Source organism: Copadichromis virginalis, linkage group LG11 (genome assembly GCF_057382275.1).
Source record: "Copadichromis virginalis isolate Kocher_CV1m ecotype Utaka linkage group LG11, C_Virginalis_male_GT1.1, whole genome shotgun sequence".
Lineage (NCBI taxonomy): Eukaryota > Metazoa > Chordata > Actinopteri > Cichliformes > Cichlidae > Copadichromis > Copadichromis virginalis.
The window spans coordinates 2516199-2541161 of record NC_140628.1 but is presented as its reverse complement, the minus strand read 5'-3'; the positions used below and the strand labels follow the sequence as shown (position 1 = coordinate 2541161).

The window sequence follows — 24963 nt, the reverse complement described above, 5'->3', positions numbered from 1 at the left end:
TTGTTTATTGCTTAATTACTGTTTGTAGTGTAAATGCCCATTAGGGAGACTGTTCTCAGTAGGAAAAGTCAAAAAATTTCAGCTTGTACTTGTTTGTGGTGAGCAGCAGATCAAACACGTTAAGTATGATAAATTGCTTCAAGCGCACTTTCAGGCCTGTGAGACTCATTTAGACAGTGGCCTTGGGTCTGTGTTACATGCAGACATTTCTGCATCTCTGCCATTCAAAGACATTTTCTATATTTTATGGAATATTTAACACTCATTTTTCCAGGAAGCTATTTTTTATTCTGTCTTTTCATAAAAGCCTTATTTTTAAGCCTTTACTAATACTAAGGGGAACACACATGAGATTTGAGGTCTGGACAAGTTTGAAACCTTTTGTCCTCCACAATGGAAAATGGCTGAAAATAAAAACGAGTATCACTTCAGCCAGCTCCTGATTCGATGAATTCTGCATTCAGCTTTGCAGTATCCAATATCACCAAGAACATTTTTGCTTGTCTCTCCTGCTCCCCTGTCTCTCTGTGTAGCCGGCCTGTACCACTGCACTTGCTGTCTTTGGAACGTCTGCCCCTCTTCCTTCTTTCACATAATGATATGATCCCAGTCGGTCGGTGAGCACATCAAAATAATGTTCACCCTGCTTTCATGGATTCTCAGCAGGGCTAAAGATTTGGCTCCCACATGGACCGTAAGTTTGACACCCCTGGTTTAAAAGCAGTCTAGCAAACCTAAACGACAGCGTCTTCATTGTTGTATACTTTAATGTAATTTAATCCATTGCATATTTACAAGCCAGAACACATCACAAGTAGCAGTGACATTTCTACCCCCCCATACAGTATAAAGTAGGTTAGCATATTGCAATTTGAATATAAAACTTTAATGTAAAAAGTCGTGCCTTGTAGGTTTCTTTCTTTTTTTACCTTCTTCTAGGTGCATAAATCGTCTTGTTCGGGGAAAAAGTATTAGGTGTTTTGTGTTCCAAAGTTAAGACATTTTTCAGTAATGCAGTAATGTAACTAGTTACTGTATTAGAGGTACAATTATAAACTTATTCACTTATCTGTCCCCCGGGCAAAAAGCAAAAAAAATGAACATTGAATGTGTCTTGCTTTTTCTGAAACGTCTGCACTACAATCACATTGCAGATGATTTTGTTTCATTTGCAAAGAGGAGAGTGTGGAGCGGTCTACATCTTTTAGGAAAGGAGAGATATGGACCATACTTTTGTTTTTATTGCCTTGAAGTACAAGACTGTGAAAAGTAAAGTGAAAACTCATCAGGGACAGAAAGAACTACACTACACAACTAACACAACATTGGCCATTTGCAAGCATGTGCACAAACAGCATGCTAACACAAAGCTTGCTAAGAAACCAGGGTGAAGTTGAAGCTGAGTGTGCTAATCCCAGCCAAACAGTGATGAGCTTTCAGGCTTGTGATGCTGTAGGCTCCATTTCTACTTTTGCATGTTTCTACATTAGAATCACTGTGGTGATCTCTTTGAATCTTTTGACTTGGTTTCAACTTTTCCTTTGTGTTAATGATTAGTCTTCATACTTACTGTTCAACCACTACATTAAGATCTTATGTAAGCCCCTCATCGGATAGGGTTTTGTGTTGGTATGTTGGACTGTATCCTAGGAGTTGTATTGTTAACTGTTATGTGGCAATGCATTTCAGGTCATGCAAATGGAGTAATGCAAAAGTAATGTACCAAGTAGTGTAACAAACCACTTGTTACACTACTTGGAATAATTAAATAATGTACTGTATTACTTTTAAGGAATATAATAGTAATGTGTAATACAATTTTTTCCTGAGTAACACTAATAATAATGTTTATATGTGCTCTAATTACCCCAAATAAATATCTAAATATATATTTAATTTTTTTGCTACATTGATAACATTCAAGATTTAGTAAATAATAATACAAATTTTCTTATTAATTCCATATGTTGTTTGGAAAATGACACAATACTTGTTATTCTGCCCTGGTCGACGAGTGAATTTTAAATCAAACCATCAACAGTTGATTGAAATGCAAACTTGCTTCTTTAATCCAAGGGGTTTAACAAACGGACGGAGTTAACCCGTTTAGGGATTACCACCATTTTCTCACAATTTTCAGATCCTCAAAAGTAACTGAACAATTGACTGACAGTTCCATAGTGACTGATATTTTCTTACTATTCCACAACAAATGTCCTGGGTCTGAGTGACCTGAGCAGTTATGGACTTGTCTTGTATTGTATGTATATTTGGTGTTGCTGTCCCGCTTCTCCCTGTTTGCGCATGTGTGTATGTGTTTCTGCGGGCGCCTTCAGGCCTGGTGTGTGTGGCTCTGCTGGCGAGCTGGCCACACCCGAAGCTCCTGCCACACACCTGCTGCTGATCAGGCCTCGTCGGGGGAGCTACTTAGGAGAGTCTTGGACCTCCCACCGACGCGGGATCATTGCGTGAGACTCCACGTTAGTCACCCAGTTTAGGTTTAGTCGTTGAGTGCATGCCTGCTATTGTTAAGTGTCCTGACAGCTGCGGCTATGGTTTCCTGCAGGAGGAGTGTGGGAGGCCTGAAGAGCAGCGAGCACCAGGAGTGCCAACACACGGGAGCAGAGAGCACAAGGAGGACACGACACGGGAGTCTGGGGAAAACACGGGGATTTATTGTTGTTTTGTACCATACACTGTAAATAAACGCACTGTTGGCACACAGAGCACCGCGCCTGGGTCCTCCTTCCCTGCACCCCCACGGTCTGCCAGCCAGACCGTGACAGAATGATCCCGCCGAACATGGACCCAGCGGACTCATCGGAGAGGTTCAGGAGGGAGGTGACGGATAAAGTTAATAGACTCTGCGACCTATGGCTGGAGGCGCATGAGGAAAAATTTTGTCGCGCCATGGAAAAGCGGCTGAAAGAGTCGCTGTCTTGCTTCCCTTGGGTATTGGATACGCTCTACCTGATCGTCGCGGACTTTCTAGTTAACACGCTCCACCTCCACTCGCCTACTCAGGCTGCTCTTCAGCCCGACCAGCTGGTGGATCCGCAGCCTGACACGGCGGCCCCGGCATCGTCAAAGAAGCGACGCTCGCGCCGCCGGCACTCTTCACTGCAGCCGGACTCCCGGACTTCACAACAGCCGGCTGTGGTAAATTATAAGGACAATTTTTCATTTTTCACTCCATCTGTTTGTTTACTTAGGAACTGTGAGACTGCCAAGCCTGTAATTCAGGCAGCCGCCCAGTCTGTAGCTAAGCGGTCTGCAGTTCAAACATCTACCCCACCTACAGCAGCCTCCACTCCACTACCCACTCCAGCAGCTCTGAATGCTGCTGGGAGTAAAATGAACTCCATTAGTGTGTTAAAGTCTTTCCCTGTGACGGTGGAAATGGAAGGGGAAGAAAGAAAGAAGAGGGTAGAAAAGATTGAGGAGATAGAGAGTGCTGTTAAAGATTGTATCTCGCTGCCTTTACCCAAACTGACTGCCTGCACTGCACAGCCCCAGCTGCAGCATCCCGGGCGGCCGTGCGCCCTGTGCAGCCTGCCTGAGGCCTCCACACCACCCTCAGGCTCACTGTCTGCTGCTGCCACCCTACTGACTGCTTCTCTCTCTGCTCAACCGATTGCTGTTGCTGTGCCACCATTCACTCCAACATCAGCACAGTCTGCAGTTCAGCCATCTGCTCCATCTACTGCAGCTCAGCCAGCCGCTCAAGCACCTGCTCAACTTCCTCAACAAATATCACTACAGTCAGTAGCTCTGTCTCTAGTACCGTCACCTGATCTATCGCTAACATGGCCAGCTGCCCAGCCTCTAGCCGTAGCTCAGCCAGCTGCCCAGCTAGTCACTCAGTCTGCTGCCCAGCTAGTTGTTCAGCTGTCATCTGTTCCACCTTCCACATCCACTACTCTGCCACCCCATCCACCGCCTGCTGCTGACGTGTCACCGTCATCACCGCCAGATGAGGAGCTCAGCGAGCCGGACCAGGAGCCCGTGCCGCCACCAGAGGAGCCCGACGAGCTGGTGGAGTCTGCATCGCCACCAGAGGAGCCCTGCGAGCCGGAGCAGGAGCTCGTCGAGCGGGAGGAGCGCCAAGAGATGGAGCGATGGCCTGTCCACTCAGAGAACCTGTGTCACAATGTAACCAACAATTCTCTATCTTGTCAAGACTATCTCTTCATCTTACATGTTCTGTTTAAATGCAACTCTGAAAGACACACAAGAAAGAAACCAAGCAGACACAACTGTCCACATCTTGGCACTTCCGGTATGATGGCGCCTGTGTTTGCCGCTGCCGGCCGTGGTTTCTCTGTGCTGTTTTTTTCGGTCTTTTTGCTTTCGCTTTTTGTCACTAATGTGTTGGCTGCCCTTGTCTATGATCGCCTGACGCTATTATCCATCCGATCCTCTATGATAAGTCAAGATGCCTTATCCTCCTGCGGTATTTTCCATCCTCCACTGCCGACACCGGTGTCTGGATCTTCGTTAGGTGTCATCAGTGGCGCCTTTCTGTGTCCGCGCAAGTCACGGAGAAGGAGAGGAAAAAGAGCAGGTGTCCAGGTAAAACTCAGACTGTTCTGGAAGCGGGGACTAACTGTGCCTGGATCTATGAGACGGCGCTACCTCAGGAGTGTTCATCCAGACTCTCCTGTTGTTTGGCCTTCCATCCCCGCGGTGAGTGGAATTTATGAACGTCGCGGATCAAACTCTCTGTTTCTTCGTCCCCTAAATCGGGCCGCTTCTGTTAATAATATGTCTTCTACTTCGCTGAGAGTGGCGCTTTTCAACGCTCGATCAATGACTAATAAAACGTTCCTGCTGAACGATTTTATTCTTTCCAAGAAACTGGACTTCTTATTTCTAACCGAAACCTGGCAGCGCGATGGTGACTTTTCATCCTTCATTGAACTCTGTCCGAGTGGGTACTCCTTCATCAGCCAGCCTCGGACGTCGGGTCGAGGAGGAGGTGTCGCTGCGGTGTTTGGAAGCCGGTTTTACTGTCGTGCAGTGTTGGTCGGACATTTTTCATCCTTTGAACTACAGCTGGTTAGAATTGGAAATAAAGATCCATTTTACTGCGCTGTAGTGTATCGTCCACCTGGCCTAAACAGCATGTTTTTAAAGGAGTTCAGTGACTTTTTATCCTCGACTTTGAAGCTGTCCAGACTGGTTATAGTCGGGGATTTTAATATACACGTTGATGATGACTCTGACCTCTTTGCCAGAGGTTTCCTTAGCGTCATGGATTCTTTTCATTTTACTCAGCATGTGTCTGGTCCCACACACACCAAAGGACACACACTGGACCTTGTTTTTACTTTAGGTTTAAACATTCATTTTATTTGTACTGAGGACATTTTTATTTCGGACCATCGTTGTTTTCTTTTTAATCTGTCTTTTCATTTGTCCTTCTCTCCTATTCGACACGTGGTTAGCTCTCGCATCTTAACTTCCTCTAGTGCTGTTAAATTTTCCGATGCTTTTAATTTAGTTTTATCTCCCTATAATGATGTTCATTTTTTAACAAATCTTTTTAATAATCATTGTCTTTGTATTTTAGACAATGTTTGTCCTGTCAAAGTTAGACTAGCTCCGGTTTCAAAGTCGTCTCCCTGGTTAAATGACAGCATTCGCTTCTTAAAGCGTTGCTGCCGTAAGGTTGAGCGTTTATGGAGGAAAACGCGTTTGCATGTCCATCTCCTTTATCTAAAGGACCTTTTAGTCTCTTTTAACACTTCAGTTCGAGATGCGAGGGCGGCCTATTTCTCAGACTTAGTGTCTAAGAGCAGAGGTAACCCTAAGGTACTATTCGACACCATTAGTGATATTGTTGCTCCTGCTCCACCTGCTGTCCCAATTTCATCAAATGAAGATTGTGAAAAATTTCTTTCTTTCTTCGTTGAAAAAGTCAGTGACGTGAGGAACAGTATCTCTCCTTCTGTGTCTCTCTTGTCTGATCCAACTCAAGCTAGGCCTGTAATGTTAGAAAGATTTTTACCTGTGTCCTTACCTGAGCTGGTCAAGTTGGTTAATTCAACGAAAGCATCCTCCTGCTCTCTTGATATTTTACCTGGATCTTTGTTTAAAAATGTCTTTCAGTCTATTGGTCCCTGTGTGCTCACAATTATTAATACCTCACTGGTTTCTGGTCAGGTCCCTGTTTATTGTAAGAATGCTGTTATTCACCCACTGTTAAAAAAACCTAAGCTTGATGCTTCTCTTCTCAGTAGCTACAGACCGATTTCAAAATTATCATTCATTTCTAAGATTTTAGAAAAGGTTGTGGCTAAGCAGCTTATAGCTGTTCTAGATGAATACAGCATTCTGGATAAATTCCAATCTGGCTTTCGTAGAGCTCACTCTACTGAAACTACACTTCTTAGAGTCTCCAACGACATTTTAATGAGATGTGATGCAGGAGAATGCTCCGTTCTGTTGATGTTGGACCTGACCTCCGCCTTTGATACTGTGGACCATCATATTCTGCTAGATAGGCTGAGAGACTGGGTGGGTATATCAGGGGCTGCTTTGGACTGGTTTGAATCCTATTTGCATGAACGATCCTTTTCTGTGGCTACCTCTAAGTACAGTTCCTCTTCTACTTTTCTTGCCTATGGTGTGCCACAAGGTTCAGTTTTGGGGCCTTTATTGTTCTTACTGTATTTACTTCCTCTTCAACACTTATTGAGCACTTTTAAGGACATTTCGTATCACTGCTATGCAGATGATATTCAGGTATATATCTCCTTTAAGCCCCATGATGTTTCCAAGCTACAAATTTTGCACAAGTGCATAGACTCCATTAGATGTTGGATGGCTGGAAACTTTCTTCAACTAAATGAGGAGAAGACTGAAGTTCTTGTTTGTGCTCCTAAAACTTTTGTACCTAGTGTTATGGAAAACTTGGGTCCACTTGCTACATTTGCAAAACCGTCTATCAGGAGCCTTGGTGTTAGTATTGACTCAGCTCTGACTTTGGATGCCCATGTAAAATCTTTGGTTCGCTCCTGTTTTTATCATTTGAGAAACATTGCTAAGCTGAGTCCCATTGTATCGCGCTCCGAATTAGAAATTGTCATTCATGCATTTGTTTCATCTCGTCTGGACTACTGTAATTCTTTGTTTACTTGTTTATGTAAAGCCTCTTTGGATCGTCTGCAAGTTGTTCAGAATGCTGCTGCAAAGCTTCTGACCAAGTCCTCCAAGTTTTCCCATGTCACACCCCTGCTGATTCAGCTGCACTGGCTCCCCGTTAAATTCAGGATCCAGTTTAAGGTTTTGACCTTGACTTTCAGGGCCCTGCATGGACAAGCACCAACATATATAAGTGAACTTTTGCATCCATACATTCCCAGCAGGTCCCTGAGGTCATGTGACCAGGGCTTGCTTGCTGTCCAGCACACGAGGCTGAAAACAAAAGGCGACAAAGCTTTTGGAACTGTGGCCCCCAGATTGTGGAACTCTCTCCCTTTGAGCCTGAGATCTGTGGACTCAGTGGTCGCTTTTAAAAAACAGCTAAAAACCCATCTTTTTAAACTTGCTTTTAGTTGATTTTTATTTTTAGGTTTTAGCTTCTGTGAAGCACTTTGTGATTTTTATCTTGAAAGGCGCTATATAAATAAAGTTTTACTTACTTACTTACTTACATGAGAGCAAAGGATAGCAGTTGAGTTTAAATGAGCCATCACCGACAGCAGAGTGCTCTACTCTGTCCTCACCAATATGCCCATCACCAAGAACAAAGGATTTACAAAAGATTGGCTGAGATGGGACTCTGACTCAGTCTCAGGCAGGATTTGAGTGAAGCATCACACCTGCATGTCAGGGCAGCACTCTTTGTGCAGTGATAGAGCATACAGCTCCCCCGCTCATTTAGCTGACACTATAGCGAACAAGAATGCTGTAGGCCATTTTAGCTCCACTGTTTCAAGGAGTTTGAATGGCTCATGCTGGAATCTCATGGAGGGAGAGCCAGTTGCTTTTGATAGGGAGGCACCCTGCTACCTCCATGAAGAACTGAGCAATGAGGGGACAACAAGTCAATCTAGTAGTTTCTGGGGACTGACACATGCTGTCTTTTTTTGGCTGCTACCATTATTTTTGAGCTGAGGTGGACCTGCCCTCCTCCAACAGTTCATGCTAAAATTGGAAAATGGGATGGGCTGTGGAGGTCCACTTGAATCCACTTGTTTCCCATTCCAACATGAATATGTTTATAAATGAATATGTTGCTTTGGTAGATGGAGCTACTAACCAATAACTGAAGCAAGATCATGACTAGTAGATACGCTGTCTCAGGAGCCAGGCCCACAGCTGGAAGAGATGGAGAGGCATCCAATGGGCTCCCAAGGGTGACCTTGAAGAAACGATCAAATGGTGTTCTGCTAGTTGGGAGCCACTAAGATAATGGTCACCTCTTCCACTTGGAACCTCTGCAGGTGGGGGTGAAGGAGAGTAACGGAGGGAAAGGCATAAAGGGAGGCCATTGCATCCATGCCTGATCGATTGATTATCTCTCCATATGGAGAGAAAGATGGGATGCTGAGTTATCTCCCTAGACACAAAAAGATCTGCCACAGCCATGCCAAAATATCCCTAGACCTCCACCAGCTGATCTGCTGTGAGGTTGGCCAGGCGTTGCGCAGTGCATTGCCTTCAGGGACCAGAACTGTGGGTACAACCACTCCTGTGCATTCTGAGCCAGCTTGCTGAGGACCTGATGGCCTTCTTTACCATGTGAATAAATATTGTTACTGCCAGAAACTCAACTGTTTTGGGATCCCAGGACAGCTTGGGGTCAAGATCAATGCCGAGACAGACTCATAATCAAGGTTGGGCAGTGTTGACTCAAGGTTTCAGGGTCAATTTGAAGCCCACCTGGTGAGGTAAATCTCAAAGGCCCTAGAAGGCCCAGAAACCCACTCCCCGTTTCTGACAACTGTCAGAAAGTGGATACGCTGGGAGATCCCCTTGCCATCTCCCAGGGTATCTGGGGTCATTAGGGTCTCCTGGGGCAGTCTCTTCTTTGGTGCTTTTCTACTTTAACTTAACTAAAGTTAAAATGTTGAGATCTGTGGAATGTGAGATATAGATTAAGATGGTTTGGTATAAGAAATCCTATGCAGCAAACAATTTTCATACATTCAGAGACAAATTTTGTCAGAGTATTTGTGAGTCTCACTAACATGCTCTACATGTACCTCCACGTAAACTGTAAATTTTATGTGCGCATTAATTAGGAATATCTTGTATGGAGACGTGGATGTAATTGTGCCTATTAAAGGCTGTAAAGCCTGAACTATGCAATATTCTGATCATTTTAAATAACAAACAAAAATTAAAAATAATATATCATTTTGGGATTTTAATTTTCTTGAGTTTTGTTTGTTAAAACCAGCAGTTTTGTGCAACGTATTGCTTAAAAAAGGGAGATTTTTCAGCAATGAGCAATAAAAGTAATTTATAACATTTGAAAATGTGTTAAGAGTCCATTTTGTGAGTAGTAGTATTAGTCTTTTCTGTTGTAGAATGAAAAGCTAAAAAACTTTGTATCTTAAAATCATGAAATGTATTTTAACTGCTGGTAATATTTGGCCCTGGCAGTTTTAGCTATACAGCAACTCCTGGTGGCTCGTATGTTAGAAAAAGAGAAAAAAAAAAAAAGCAACCAAAAAGGTATTATTTTTTTTATACTTATGTTGCTCCATTCCTGTTTTTCACCGTTTCTACTGAAAAAAGGGGAAAATAAATCTGTAAAATCTGTAACATTGTAATGTTTTTTCCTGTGTATTTTATGCTTTGGTTTTATTAGTTTGTTTTTGTATAATGCATCTTTTTATTCATATGCTTTTATTTTGAAGGTTTCTCACTTTTTTGCTTGCTTAAGATTTTGCCTACTTTGTCAACTGATGGCTGCGGAGTTTTCACAAATAATTTTATACCTTTATTATACTATATACTCTTTTTTTATTTTTAATTCCTTTTTAAAAATTTTTTTTATTTTATTTTAAATAAGCAAATTTTAATTAAAATAATTTAATTTTCTTTTGCTGGCCACACGTGCTGCTCTCTACCTGGTCAGAATGAGTTTTACCCTCCCTCAGGTCAGCATACTGTGTGAGTTAGAACAAGTCATATGGGAGGAACTTTGGCAGAAGATGCACAAATAATAAAACCATTGAACAAATGATTTGATTTTTTTTGCCGAAGGGGCTAAGACTTGTGGAGGGACTCTGTGTTTACATCAACGCTGATGCTGTTGTGGCTTGCAAACACCGTTCACCTCTGCTGGAGCTTATGATCATTGAGTGCAGACCATTCTACTTACCGAAGGAATTTTCAGCCATACTGTTTGTTGCTGTCTACATCGCTCCCTGCTCTAATAACAACAACAGGAGTGAGGCACTGAATGAACTGTATCAGCATGTCAGTGAACAGCAGACAGCCCACTCAGATGCTTTTCTCGTCCTAGCGGGTGATTTCGATCATGCAGACCCAAAGACTGTGCTTCCCAAACTGCACAAACACATTAAATTTCCTACACAGGGAAACAACATTCTGGGCAATGTTTTCACCACCCAGAGAGGAGATTACAAAGCTCTCTCCCTCCCCCGCCTTGGTGAATCTGATCACATCACTGTTATGCTAATGCCAGTATACAGGCCCCTGGTCAAAGTCACCAAACCAGTTTGTAAACAGGTACGTGTGTAAGGTCCTCAGAGGGACTGCAAGACGGTTTTTCCACCACAGACTGGGAGATCTTTAAAGTGGCTGCCACACATTACAACACCACAGACCTGTAGGAATATACAGAAACTGTCATTGGCTACATCTCAGAGTGCATCGATGATGTCACAGAGACCAAGACTATTACTGTCTGGGCCAACCAGAAACCATGGCTCATATTTGAGGTCTACAGCCTCCTGAGGGTGAGACAGTTCATCCCCAGCTTTAGATGAGCCTAAGAACAGCAAAGGCAAACCTGTCCCTTGGCATCATAGAGGAAAGTACTCCAGGAGGATTTCATAGAGCTTCTGTGACAGCAGACCACAGACTACAAGCCCACATTGCAGACTGCTGTCAGTTCCACCTCTCTACCAGATGAGCTAAACAAATTCATCGCTTGCTTTGAGGCACAGAACTGTCCCGGAATTTTGAGAAGACTAAGGAGATCATCATAGACTTCAGGAGAACTCACACCCTGCACACCCCACTAACCATCAACGGTGCTGCTGTGGCGAGGGTAAGCAGCACTAAGTTCCTGAGTGTGCACATCTCAGAAGATCTCTCCTGGTCAAAAAACAGCATCTCTGACCAGTAAACCCCAACAGTGACTTCCTCTGCAAACTGAGGAGAGCAAAAGCCTTATGAGCAACTTCTACAGAGGCACTTCTTTTCCCTTCCTTCAGAACATCTATTACACCCGCCTCATCCGAAAAGCCCTCTGCATTATAGGTGACTCCACTCATCTGTCCAACAGCTTTTTCAGTTTGCTGCCGTCAGGAACGAGACTGAAGAGCCTATGGGCTAGACCCAGCAGACTGAGAGACGGTCACTCAAACACTTGGATTGTGTTGGACATTTTTGTTTTAATCTTTTTATGTTTTTGTTGTTTGAATGTAAAATTGAGGGCAGTGTGAGCACTGCAATTTCGAATTCCTGTTTATGATCTGTCTGGTTTTTGACAATAAAGCAGACTTTGACGTGACTTTGGTCATCTGAAGAGGCATAATAGGATATAATGCAAAACTACAAAGTGCAACCTATTTATTGCACTTGTTGCTATGCAGCCTCAAAAAGCATCACAGTAAAACTGGCACTACGTAAGCACTTGCAGTACACTTTTGGTGGAAATTGGGGGAAAAGGTACTTGACATATTTTTCAATACAGCTGAGTTTTGTCTGGTGCTCTAGGCCTTTATAGTAGCAACGTATCTGAGGCTAGATGCTTGCTTAAAAGTTCCAGTCTTGTCTCTCAACTGATTAAAATGAGAGGAGGGAGGAGATGGCTCAGTAGGTAGAGTGTTTGCCCCATGATCGAAAGGTCAGGGGGTCAAATCCACTGAACGGATACCCTGAGGTACCCCTGAGCAAGGTATTGTCCCTACAGACTGCTCTCCGGGCACTGGTGGCTGCCCACTGCTTCACTGGGTGAATGGGTTAAATGCAGAGAGGAATTTCCCTACAGGGGATTAATAAAGTATACATTATTATTAAAAGAAGCTATTTATGAACTAAATACTACAGATATAAACAGTGAAAATGGTGACAGCACAAGTAGGATGGGATTGTGCAACGTGGAAATGAAAAGCAGCACTGGGAAATGTGTGCGGGTGGGTGTGGCTGTTGATGAAGTGGGTCATGCGGCTTAGTAAACTGTAAAAACAGGTACGAGTGATTGAATGCCAGCATTCCAATTTTTTTAGTAAACTACTCATAGTATTCCCATTTCCTGGGGGTTGTCACAACAAAACCTTTTGAAAGTTTTAGGGTATTGCAATAGAAAATATTCTGTAGTTTTTCTGGAGATCATTTGAGATGATGGTTAAAGTCTAGCTTGGATCCATGGTGACAGCAGAATTCCTCACGTTTCTTATCTCCTTGTCCCCATTGGGCCTAAGTGAATAAATGCAAAAAGACCAACCCTTATCTTACTGTATGGCATTAGGCACTGTCATCACAGTGTAAGTTTCCGCAAACTAGAAACAATCATTTTCTTACAAATGTGGGGAAGAAAGTTAGCGTACTTTGTTCCATTTATTTTAAAATTGATTGATGTGTTTGTATTTGTCTTTGTCATGAGACTACTCTTTGTGACATGTGTTTGTTGTAATAAACTATCACAATTTCAATTAAAAAACAAAAAACATCAAATGAATTTCTTACCTTTTCAAGTTGTGCGTTCTGTTTGGACTTGTAGAGGAACTCTCCCATGGCCACAAAGACAGAGAGAACAAGTCCGGCTGCCAGGATGATGAAGATCCCACCGATGTTCTGTACCCCAAGGGCACTGGCCTCCTTACTCTCCTCCTCTGGACAACCATTTCCTCTCCACCACTTCTCCTTCATCATGTGTAGCTTCCCTTCCTCTTGAAGCTGCAGAATGGCAATAGTGATCTTATCTCTGTACGGAGAACCTAAAGGACCAAAATGCATAAGGTCAGTGTAAGCAGCTGACGCAACTAACTAAATCCCATAGACCACCACTGTTACTTTCACTGACCTTTTGGCCCCTTTATGACAGAAAGCTGCTCTCTCCCTCCCTTCCTGTCCAAGGTTTTCCCACACCTGATTGCCACAGCTGAACAGCATTCAGACTGTTTCATATATTGCTCCAGCACCAAACACTCCTTGGCATTTGGAAGTGTTTGGCTTTCAGTGTTGTGTGTGTGTGTGTGTGTGATCGGGGTTCTCTGCCATTTTTGTTTATGCACAATTTTCTCATGTTTTGTGGTCAGCCAGCTTAGCCAGTTTTTTTCACCTTAGAAATTAATGTTTATTTTCTAGTAAGAGTGGTGGTTATTATTGTCTTGGCCTTGCAGACCCTGATGTTTGTTTGCTTCCTTAATCCTTCTCGTTCATTTTGAACGGTGTAGTTTATAACCTGATATCATGGCTCATATCAGGTTGTCTGCACAGACTGCACAGTTGGTGTCACCTGCATGTGCAGAGAGAGAACTTGAAGGTCAAGCTGAATATGTGCTGTGCAAGTCAAGTACCTGGGCCATGTGGTGTCTTTGCAGATGGGGTGGCCATAAATATAAACCAGAACTGCCAGAGAATGCCAAGGAACTGAAATTATTATTATTATTATTATGTTGCCAACTACTATGGACTATTTGTTCCTGGGTTTTCTTACATTGCCTCCATGTTCAAGTCCTTAGTTGCAAAACTGACTCATTAAGTCAAGAGGCAAAAAAGGACCCAAATCCCATTGGATTTAGGCCTGCGAGATAGCTTTTCAGATGCTCACATCACTGTGCTGACCTGTGCACATTTTAACAAAACTTGTTACAGTAACAAATCATGATGGCCTGGGAGCTGTCCTGTGACAGGACAGTGGGAAGGTACGATTCAACTACTGCTGTTGCTAGTCAGTCTCTGCAAAGCAGAAAGGAGTGTGCAGAACCAAAGTTTTATTAGAACTTTTAGTCATCAAATGGGCTGTGAAAAATTTAGGGGGTACTTATTGGTCTAGAACTGCATATTAAAGTATGTTGTAAATACTCTCAGTGATCTTAAAACAGTTCATTTTGAGGGCAAGTTCTGACCTGAGGTGCATGTATAAACCGCATCAGGCAAATACAGAGACTGTGTAAATGGGACTGTAGCCTTTGGTCCCACATTTGTCCTTGCTGAGGAGCTTAAGTGCACAGTGTGTCAAGTAGCACCTGCCTCTCAAGACAGTATCGCAAGCCATAACAATGTCTCCTTGGGAAGGTAAAACTAACTAATCTTGCAGACAGACTGGATGATCCAAGAATTTCACTTCTTTTGGGACAGGTGATGGCAAACAAGGACGAGAGAGAGAAAACATCCTTGTCCAAACTGATAAACAATGAGACATACTGATCAAAAGACGCTTCACTTTTGTATAGAGGTTATACAAGTGAAATCACCACAAGAGGACCTGTGTGAAATCAGCTGTTGCTGCTACAGCAACTGCTCGCTCTTCATGATAATGATCACCACCGAGGGTTGGAGCGGACCCAGACCTGATCAGAAGGAGGTGCTAGGTACAGGGTGATTTCAAGGTGCTTTACACTGTAAGGTAAAGACCCTACAACAATACAGAGGAAAAACCCCAACAATCAGATGATCGACCACATGAGCAACCATATGTCGACAGTATGAAGAAAAACCCTCTATTTTAACAGTAAGAAACCTCAGGCAGAACCAGGCCTAAGGTAGCAGTGACCGGTCCAAGGTAAAGAGAAGGAGGCAGGTCAAAAGACACACTGGGATAGAGCTAGAGTTGAATAATAACCAATGATTAAATGCAGAGTGGTGAATAAACTGTTACGGAATAAACATATATTCTTAGTGCTTATTTTCTGATTATATTGCTTTATGTAGTTTAATAATAAAGGCTTCTATAAAGCAAGGCCAGCTGTGAGAGAGAACTAGGTCAGAGGGTGATAGGTCGCCTTAGCAACAGAGGCTTAAGTTAGTGGAAGTTTAAGAAACAGGAAGTTTAGTGCAGAGCTGCAAAGGCATGTTAATAAAATACAGGAAACCAGACAGAAAAAGCGGAACTAGTAACACAGTTGTTTTTATCAAAACTATGTGTGACGTGTAAAGGACCAAAATAACACCTATATGAGACACATTTTTGGTTTCTAATGCTAGAGATTTTGCAACTGGCTTTGGGATGTGTAGATTTCTCTCTTCCGGAAGATGATTAAATAAAAAATTGTAAATATTTTGACTAACTGAGTCGTGTTCTTTCTATTCAGTAAAAGAATGAAAAAGAATCAGATTTAATAAAACACAGTGATTGAAAAAGGTGAGTAAAGAAGAAACACTCATCATGGGAAGCCCCCACCAACCTCAGCCTACTGCAGCATGAATAAGGAAGGATTTAAGGTCACCTGATCCAGCCGTAACTATACGCTTTATCCAAAAGGAATGTTTTGAGCCTAATACTAAAAGTAGAGTATCTGTCTCCCAAATCCAAACTGGGAGATGGTTCTGCAGAATAGGGGGTCTGAAAACTGAACACTCCCATTCTGCAATTAAATGCCCTACAATAGGAAGTAATCAGCGGTCTGGGAGTGAAGTGCACTATTAGGGTGATATGGTACCAGTAAGATGAAGCCTGAATATTCAAGACCTTGCATGTGAGGAGAAAGATTTTTAATCTAATTCTGGTTTTATTAAGGAGCCATCGAATAGAAGGTATTATGGGAGAAATATTGTTGATACTTTCTGTTTATTGTTTTTCTTTTAACATTATACAGTGGGGGTAGAGGGTAACAACAAAAAAGAACATTAAAAAGAAAAATAATAACATTTAAAAAAGAAAAACTAAATAAAACAGGTGAAAAAACCCCGAGTTGGGTCACCATGTTTCTACAATTTGATCATTTCTCATTATCAATGTGATCGTCTTTATCCTGTCGAATTTATGTACTCAGTCCATTTCTCCCACTTGTGATGGTATTGACCTGAGTCCTTATTTTGTAAGTCATGTCCAAGTCCATGATTTATGTTTCGTCCATAATTTTGATCCATCCTGCGATTCATCCCTAACCCTAACCCTGCAATGGTGGGTTTATCTTGTACCATTTTCTTGCGATTTCCTTTTTACAGGCTGCAAGCATAATTTTCAATATGTATCTGTCTTCTTTCATCACATTTCCCGTAATGACACCAAAGTATAATAATGTACAAGTCTTAGATACAGCATAACCCAGAATTTTACCTATAACTAAATGAACATCTTCCCAAAATTTTGTAATCTTGGAACAGAACCAGAACACATGGGAATGATTCACATTTACCTCTCCACAGCCCCTCCAACACGGTTGTGGTAATGAAGTGTGTTTGTTCCTAATTCTGGGTGTTATAAAAAATCTAATTACATTTTCCCAGCAGTGCAGTCTCCAGGCACGTGATGATGTTGTTGACTGCTGTATTTTCCAGGTTTGTGACCATTCCTCATCAGATATGTTCACTCCCAACCCTCTCTGTCACTTCAGATTTACATATGTTGTTGTACACCCTCTTGCCTCCATTACATGCTCGTACATGCAGGTCCTGATGGCATCCCCGGGCGTGTTCTCAGAGCGTGTTCTGGGGAGCTTGCAGGAGTGCTGACAGACATATTCAATCTGTCCTTGGCCCACGCTGTGGTACCGGCCTGCTTCAAATCCACCTCCATCGTCCCGATACCCAAAAACTCCAACCCATCTAGCCTCAATGACTACCGCCCAGTAGCACTCACCCCCATCATCACTAAGTGCTTAGAGCAGCTGGTCCTAGCACACTTCAAATCCTGTCTCCCCCCCACCCTGGACCCCCACCAATTCGCATACCGCCAGAACAGGAGCACAGAGGATGCAGTCTCCATCGCACTGCACTCTGTCCTCTCACACCTGGACAACAACAACACATACGCCAGAATGCTGTTTATAGACTTCAGTTCAGCGTTCAATACAATCCTCCCCTCACAACTCAACAGGAAACTGACAGACCTGGGCATCAGTTCCCTCATCTGCAAATGGTTACTGGACTTCCTGACCAACTGCCCCCAACATGTCCGGCTGGATAACCACTGCTCATCTACCATCACAATGAGTGTACCACAAGGCTGTGTGATGAGCCCTTTCCTCTACTCCCTCTTCACCCACGACTGCAGACCTGTTGATGGTTCCAACACCATCATTAAGTTTGCAGATGAAACCACGGTGATTGGCCTCATCAGTGACAACGATGAGGCCGCCTACAGGGAGGAGGTGGATCGTCTGGCTGAGTGGTGCGACAGAAACAACCTGCTGCTTAACACCGAGAAGACCAAGGAGCTCATCATGGACTACAGGAGGAATGCTGACCCACATCCACCCATCCACATTAAGGGGACGGCTGTGGAGCGTGTGAGCAGCTTCAAGTTCCTGGGAGTCCACATCTCCGAGGATCTCACCTGGACGACCAACTGCTCCAAGCTGGTCAAGAAGGCTCACCAGCGCCTCTTCTTCTTGAGGACTCTGAGGAAGAACCACCTGTCCTCAGACATCCTGGTGAACTTCTATCGCTGCACCATCGAGAGCATCCTGACCAACTGTATAACAGTCTGGTACGGGAACTGCTCTGCCTGGGACTGGAAGGCGTTGCAGAGGGTCGTGAAAACTGCCCAGCGCATCGCCAGAGCACCACTTCCTGCCATAAAGGACATCTACAGGAAGCAGTGTCTGAAAAGGGCTGGGAAAATCATCAAAGACCCCAGTCACCCATCACATGGACTCTTCACCCTCCTGCCCTCTGGAAGGCGCCACAGGAGCCTCCGGACTAAGACCACCAGGTACCGGAACAGCTTCTTCCCCACAGCTGTCAGACTCCTGAACTCTGCCTCCTGACATCTGACCCACACTAAACACATGGACTGAACATACACACCCCCACAATGGACAACTGTACCCTCAAACACACAATAATAACATGGACTGAACCATCACTCACAACCACCAGCACTTTATATACCTCTGTAGAAACTATCCACATAGCTCACTTATCTTAACTGCACTACTGTATAGCTCTGTGTAAATAATCATTCTGTACATTCGATAATCTTTAATCCTACAACTGTTTACAACTTGCATAGTTCCCATTTCTGTATAGCTGTATATCTCAGATTCTGTAAAGTTATTTATTTCATATTCTGTATAGTTTTTCATATTTATATCCTGTTCATAGCCTGTACATAGCTCGTACTCACTACAGCCTGTACATACTTATAGTTATAGAATATTCACAACATACTTCATACCGTGTACATTATTACATACCATAATAGACCCATTTCTGTAATATACTCACATATCTATATCATTGCTAATATATATTGTAATATATCTATATCACTAAAGCATTTCTGGATGGATGCAAACTGCATTTCGTTGCCCTGTACCTGTGCATGTGCAATGACAATAAAGTTGAATTCTATTGTATTGAATTCTATTCTATTCTTTCTTTCTTTCTTTCTTACTCAGATATTTATCAGTAAGTGATTTATATGCAGTGTTGGTCAAGTTACTTGAAAAAAGTAATCAGTAATTAATTACTGATTAGTTCCCCAAAAAAATTAATCCCGTTACTTTACTGATTACTTATTTTCAAAAGTAATTAATTATTTAGTTACTTAGTTACTTTAAAAAAAACACGATTTACAACCTGAATAGGTGATAAAGCGATAGATCTTTCAGCCCAATTCTACTTTTTCTGCATAATCCATCATACAAAATGTAATCAAATGGAAAAGTCTCTTTTTAAAACTTGTTTTATTAGTTTTAATCTTTTAACTTTATGCATCAAGCAAACATTTAATTATATGCAACATTCTCTGACTTGAATAAATTAGTTTAACATTTAAACCTATTTTCTGCACATTCCAGCACATAAAATAAAATATTTTTTTGTGTTTACACTCAGTCTTTCAACTAGATGCAAGTAAAACACAGCAGAAAATAAATAAAGTCAAAGACTCAGCGGTCCTGTTGCTCTATTTTCACCTGTAAAGCAGGAGTAGGGCAGGTGGAGGTTTACCCTGGTGCAGGTGTGCCGCGGTCAGTGGAAGAATCCGCGAGTTTCTCTGTGAGTTTCCCATTACGTCGTAGCTACTCGGTGCTTGTTGGAAGTTTAGGGGTTTTTTTGCTGTAAAAAGAAGTTTTCTTCCCACGCGCAACTGACACTAATGTTTTTGTCACTTTTTATGGAATCAAACTCAAAGTAAGGTCAGTACTTCCACGCTTTAAACGCTGCACGCTCATACTCTCTCTGCACTCGATATGTGATCCATTATTGATCTGCACACAGCTGTTGTCACGAACGTCGCACTCGCTTACGTCACTGTCGTGAGACATTCTCGCAAAAAAATCACGGTTTTAGTAACGCAGTAACGCAGCGTTCCTACGGGAAAGTAACGGTAATCTAATTACCGTTTTTGCAATAGTAATCCCTTACTTTACTCATTACTTGAAAAAAGTAATCGAATTACAGTAACGCATTACAAGTAACGCGTTACTGCCCATCTCTGCTTATATGTATTTATATATTATATATATTGTGCTATTTCTTACTTCTTGTATTGTCTGTCTGTGTTACTGTTTGTACTGGAGTGCTGTAACCAACATAATTTCCCCTAGGAATCAATAAAGTACCCTGGTTCTGATTTATCATCTCTTCTGCCATTCTTCTTTTCAGATATTTCTACAACTTGATGGGAGTCTACCTGTGGTAAATCCAATTGACTGGGAATGATATGAATAGAGATATACATGTCTAAATTAGGTCCCATAGCTGATGGTGCATGTCAGAGCACAAACCAAGTCAGGAAGTTTAAGGAATTTTCTGTAGATCTCAGAGACAGCATTGTATGGAGGCACTGATCTGGAGACTGACAGTGGACTCATCTCTGTGCTTGTCCTGCTGGACCTCAGTGCAGCGTTCGATACTGTCGACCATAATATCCTATTAGAGCGATTAGAACATGCTGTAGGTATTACAGGTACTGTGCTGCAGTGGTTTGTATCATATTTATCTAATAGACTCCAGTTTGTGCATGTAAATGGAGAGTCCTCTTCACACACTGAGGTTAGTTATGGAGTTCCACAGGGTTCAGTGCTAGGACCAATTCTGTTTACATTATACATGCTTCCCTTAGGCAGCATCATTAGAAGACATAGCATACATTTACACCCAGCTCTATCTGTCCATGAAGCCAGATAACACACACCAATGAGTTAAACTGCAGGAATGTCTTAAAGACACAAAGACCTGGATGGCCGCTAACGTTCTGCTTCTTAATTCAGATCAAACTGAGGTTATTGTACTCGGCCCTGAAAAGCTTAGAAATATGGTATCTAAGCAGATTCTTACTCTGGGTGGCATTACCTTGGCCTCCAGTAACGCTGTGAGGAACCTTGGAGTCATTTTGACCAGGACATGTCCTTCAACACACATATTAAACAAATATGTAAGACTGCGTTCTTCCATTTGTGCAACATCTCTAAAGTTAGAAATATCCTGTCTCAGAGTGACGCTGAAAAACTAGTTCATGCATTTATTACTTCCAGGCTGGACGACTGTAATTCATTATTATCAGGATGTCCTAAAAACTCACTGAAAAGCCTTCAGTTGATCCAAAATGCTGCAGCAAGAGTCCTGACAGGGACTAGAAAGAGAGAGCAGATTTCTCTTGTTTTGGCTTCCTGTTAAATCCAGAATTCAAAATCCTGCTCCTCACATACAAGGTCTTAAATAATCAGGCCCCATCTCATCTTAATGACCTTGTAGTACCATATCACCCTATTAGAGCGCTTCGCTCTCGCTCTGCAGGCCCACTTGTTGTTCCTAGAGTATTTAAAAGTAGAATGGGAGGCAGAGCCTTCAGTTTTCAGGCCCCTCTTCTGTGGAACCAGCTTCCAGTTTGGATTCAGGAGACAGACACTATCTCTACTTTTAAGATTAGGCTTCAAACTTTCCTTTTTGCTAAAGCATATAGTTAGGGCTGGACCAGGTGACCCTGAATCCTCCCTTAGTTATGCTGCAATAGACATAGGCTGCCGGGGATTCCCATGATGCACTGGGTTTTTCCTTTCCAGTCACCTTTCTCGCTCACTATGTATTAACAGACCTCTCTGCATTGAATCATATCTGTTATTAACCTCTGTCTCTCTTCCACCGCATGTCTTTATCCTGTCTTCCTTCTCTCACCCCAACCGGTCGCAGCAGATGGCCCCGCCCCTCCCTGAGCCTGGTTCTGCCGGAGGTTTCTTCCTGTTAAAAGGGAGTTTTTCTTTCCCACTGTCGCCAAAGTGCTTGCTCATAAGGGGTCATATGGTTGTTCGGTTTTCTCTGTATGTATTATTGTAGGGTCTACTGTACAATATAAAGTGCCTTGAAGCGACTGTTGTCATGCTTTGGCTCTATATAAATAAAATTGAATTGAACTGAAGACTTGGAGGTTAGTTTGTCGTCTGGTTTCCAACTCCAGACCAACAGGCAAGCGCAGTGGACCAACCAAGAACTGGAATTGGTTCTTGGGTATACAGCCTGTACCAAACAATCCAACGAGAGCTCGCAACCAAGTATATTTCCTATTTTGTGGGGTGGCTGTGGCTCAGGTAGAGCAGATAAGCTACTGATTGGAAGGTTGGTGGTTCAATCCTTTGCTTCCCCAGTCTGCATGCCAAATATCCTTGGGCAAGATACCAACCCCAAATTGCCCTCCGATGCGTTCATCGGAGTGTGAATGTGTGTGAATGTTTATTAGTTGCACTTGTGTTTAGAAGTGCTTGTATGAGTAGGTGTGAATGGGTGAATGAGGCATGTTGTATAGAGCGCTTTGAGTACTGCGGGAGAGTAGAAAAGTGCTATATAAGAATCAGCCCATTATTTTATTGTGTTAGCCTTTTTGACAATGTGCACTGTGTTAAGTTCGACTTCCTGTTTCATTAGTCAGACTTAGTTCAGTTATATTCTTCCCTGTTTCTAGTCATCTTTATCCAGTGTGTTTAAGCTCTCAGTTTCTTTCCCATGTCTCTGCCAAAAGGAGGCAGGGCCTTGCGGAGCAGTACCCAGTGGTGAGTGAGTTTGACTTTTTCCCTCCAAATCACCACAAGTCGAAACCTACTGTTCAGCAAACCACAAGTCCAGCAAAATATAAGACTGTTTATTATTTGCACTGGGCTGTCAGAAGACTGGTTATTACCAACTTCCATCCATATGAACTGTTCCAGCATCTGAGACTCTCTCCCCGGAATTTGACTTTGAACCTGACCATTTCTCTCCTCCTGTCATTATCTCAAACCTGTGTCTCAGCCTGTTCCTACTCGCAGGACGGCTAGGACCCTGACTTCCCCTGCACCCTTCCAGTTTCCCCGGTGAGGGTGGATAGGGCCCAGCTGGTCCCTGTCCCTGCCGTGGTTCCTTGAGCGACTAGGGCTTTGCCTGCACCCAGGGCGAGGGCAGCTGAGACCCAGTCCACTCCTGCTCCATATCTGTTCCTCGGGTGGGGATGACTGGTATCCAGCTTGCTCCTGCACCTGTCCCTGTGCCTAGCGTGATGGTGGCCAGGACCTAACCCGTCCCTGCACCCATATCTGCTCCTCAGGTGGGGACGGCAAGGGTTTAGCGAGTTTCTTCACCTATACCATTTCCTAAGGACAGACGGCCCAGCCATCAACATGAGCTCTAGCTGCACCATTCAGACCTTGCTGCTAGCCCTGCTTTGCCTCAACCAGAGGTTTCCCGCACGGGCTGGCCTTGCTCTATCTGCAAAGCTGCGTCACCGGTGACCTCCCAAGCCGCCATTCGCTGTCGCATCACCCTGCCGGTCCACAGTGAAGTGCCGCTGCCTTTGCTTGAAAGTGCTTCATCCTCAGAGCCTGCAGCTCAGTTTGTGTCAACCAACAGTGACCCACTTCCACAGACATCATCACTCAAGGGTGAGCGAAAAGCATTTTTTCCTCTATACCCACCCCGAGTTTAAGTTTACGTGCAGTTTTCTCCGGCTTTGAGGATCTAAGGGCTGTTCTGAGTACTGCCGAACTATCTGAAGCCAAAACTTTTTTTAAACCTGCATTTGAGTGTTTTGATTTGGAGTAAGGAGGTAAGGAAGTAAAATGAATTTATATGGCACTTTTAAAGACAGGAATCTGTTACAAAGTGCTTTACAGGGAACATAAAAACAAAAGCCAGTTATCCATTCCTGAGGTGGCCCATGGTACAAATGTATCCCTTGCTTCTGAGCCAGTTAATAACAATGACGTATAACACTGACAGTACAATCGCCTCTCTGTGAAAGCTATAGCTTGATTTTATAATTTATGTGAGGTTACTGTTGCAAGATCCCTGCCATCTGTAACTGTAAAAGAACCTAGCAAGAAGTTTTCGTCTTACTGTATTTGTAGCAAATTGTGAAAATCTGCTGCTTAATCTAATAAAGTGTTTAACAATATACCCTATGTTTTCACCTCTCTATTTGTGTTGCACTGTTCTTCTGCATGCTGAAGATAGCAGGGACAATCCTGGGGCTAAGTATTCCTCCATAAGGATTACCCTCTGGCATGTGTTGCAATGTAAACTGTCAAGGTACGGTTAAGTTTGGTTTTAATGTGCAACAACAAAGCAAAGTATACCACACCTCGATATATTCATCATCTTGATTTATGAAACATCAAAGCAGAATCATCTCTTTGATCCTTCCTACTACTACATTACCAGTAGAAGTAGGCTATATTACCAGTAAATCACTAATTATGTGGTAAAGGAATGACATAAAATATGTTTAAAAGCCACTGTGAAGTCAACAAAATAACAAAAAAATAATAATCAGGATTCTGTTCAACATCAGACAATGACACCTATTATGAACTAAACATCAAATCCATCTAATTAAAGGGCTTACAATAATTAGGCTCTGACCTCTATCCTTCAAGTGCAGTGTCAAAGTGGAAAATCTGTATTTGCTTCCATTACAGAGCCATCAATAAAGCTTTCACAATAACTGCTTTTTTAACCTCCATAGTGTACAGCCACTTAATATACTGAGGTGCTGTTCTGCAACAAAAACATGTTCTTTGCAATTACACTTGAGTCAAAAGAGATACCTATGTTAAAGGACCTGACCTTTTATGTTAATAACCCACTTAAGGCATAAAATTTGGCATAATGGAGGACATTTCTGGACTGAAATCCATATTTCTTTGTCTGACCTTATTGATATTTTTAAAGAGAGTGTGTAAAATCTCACCACTAGAGGTCAGTAGATTGCAGACTGGAGTCAACTGAATTCTGATTTCTATGGGGGGTGCTGTAGGACAAACAACTCTGGCTGCTGTTCCTCTCTGATGTAAGCTGTCAGTCTGCTGTTTACCTCAGCTATCAATGTGGCTTTGAAAAAAGTATATTATCGAAGGTCACTTCTATCCGTTGACAGTGATACCGAGGTGAGCTTTAAGCATATCCTGATGGTTTTTTTTCGGTGCGTTAGCTGCTGTTAAATAAGAAAAAGAACAAAAAAAAATAAATACAAATTTGCTAGCTAGTAACTGCATCTGCAGATTTTTCCCCTAATTGGAGACATCATAGTGGCTATGTTAGTCTTACATTTCATGCTGGCTCAAAGTTTTGACGTTGCCAATGAAGAGCAGAAAGGAAGCACATTTCAAAGAAACAGCAACTCAAAAGGCAACTAAAACTTGATTTCAGATTTCCTAATGCATTGCAAAATAG

The 24963-nt window shown here is 42.7% G+C and overlaps 1 protein-coding gene across 4 annotated transcripts in view; it reads right to left on the bottom strand.

Moving 5' to 3' along the window:
* grik2 (glutamate receptor, ionotropic, kainate 2) overlaps window positions 1-24963 on the bottom strand; it is a 351880-nt gene that overhangs the window by 19071 nt on the left and 307846 nt on the right. For 3 of the 4 annotated variants that reach the window (XM_085472845.1, XM_085472846.1, XM_085472847.1), the window contains 2 exons: window positions 12898-13148; window positions 12600-12627 (listed from right to left, as the gene is read on the bottom strand). In XM_085472845.1, coding sequence (XP_085328971.1) covers window positions 12600-12627; window positions 12898-13148 — 279 coding nt within the window. The remainder of the gene's footprint in view (window positions 1-12599; window positions 12628-12897; window positions 13149-24963) is intronic. The other variant, XM_085472848.1, reaches the window with a different exon arrangement.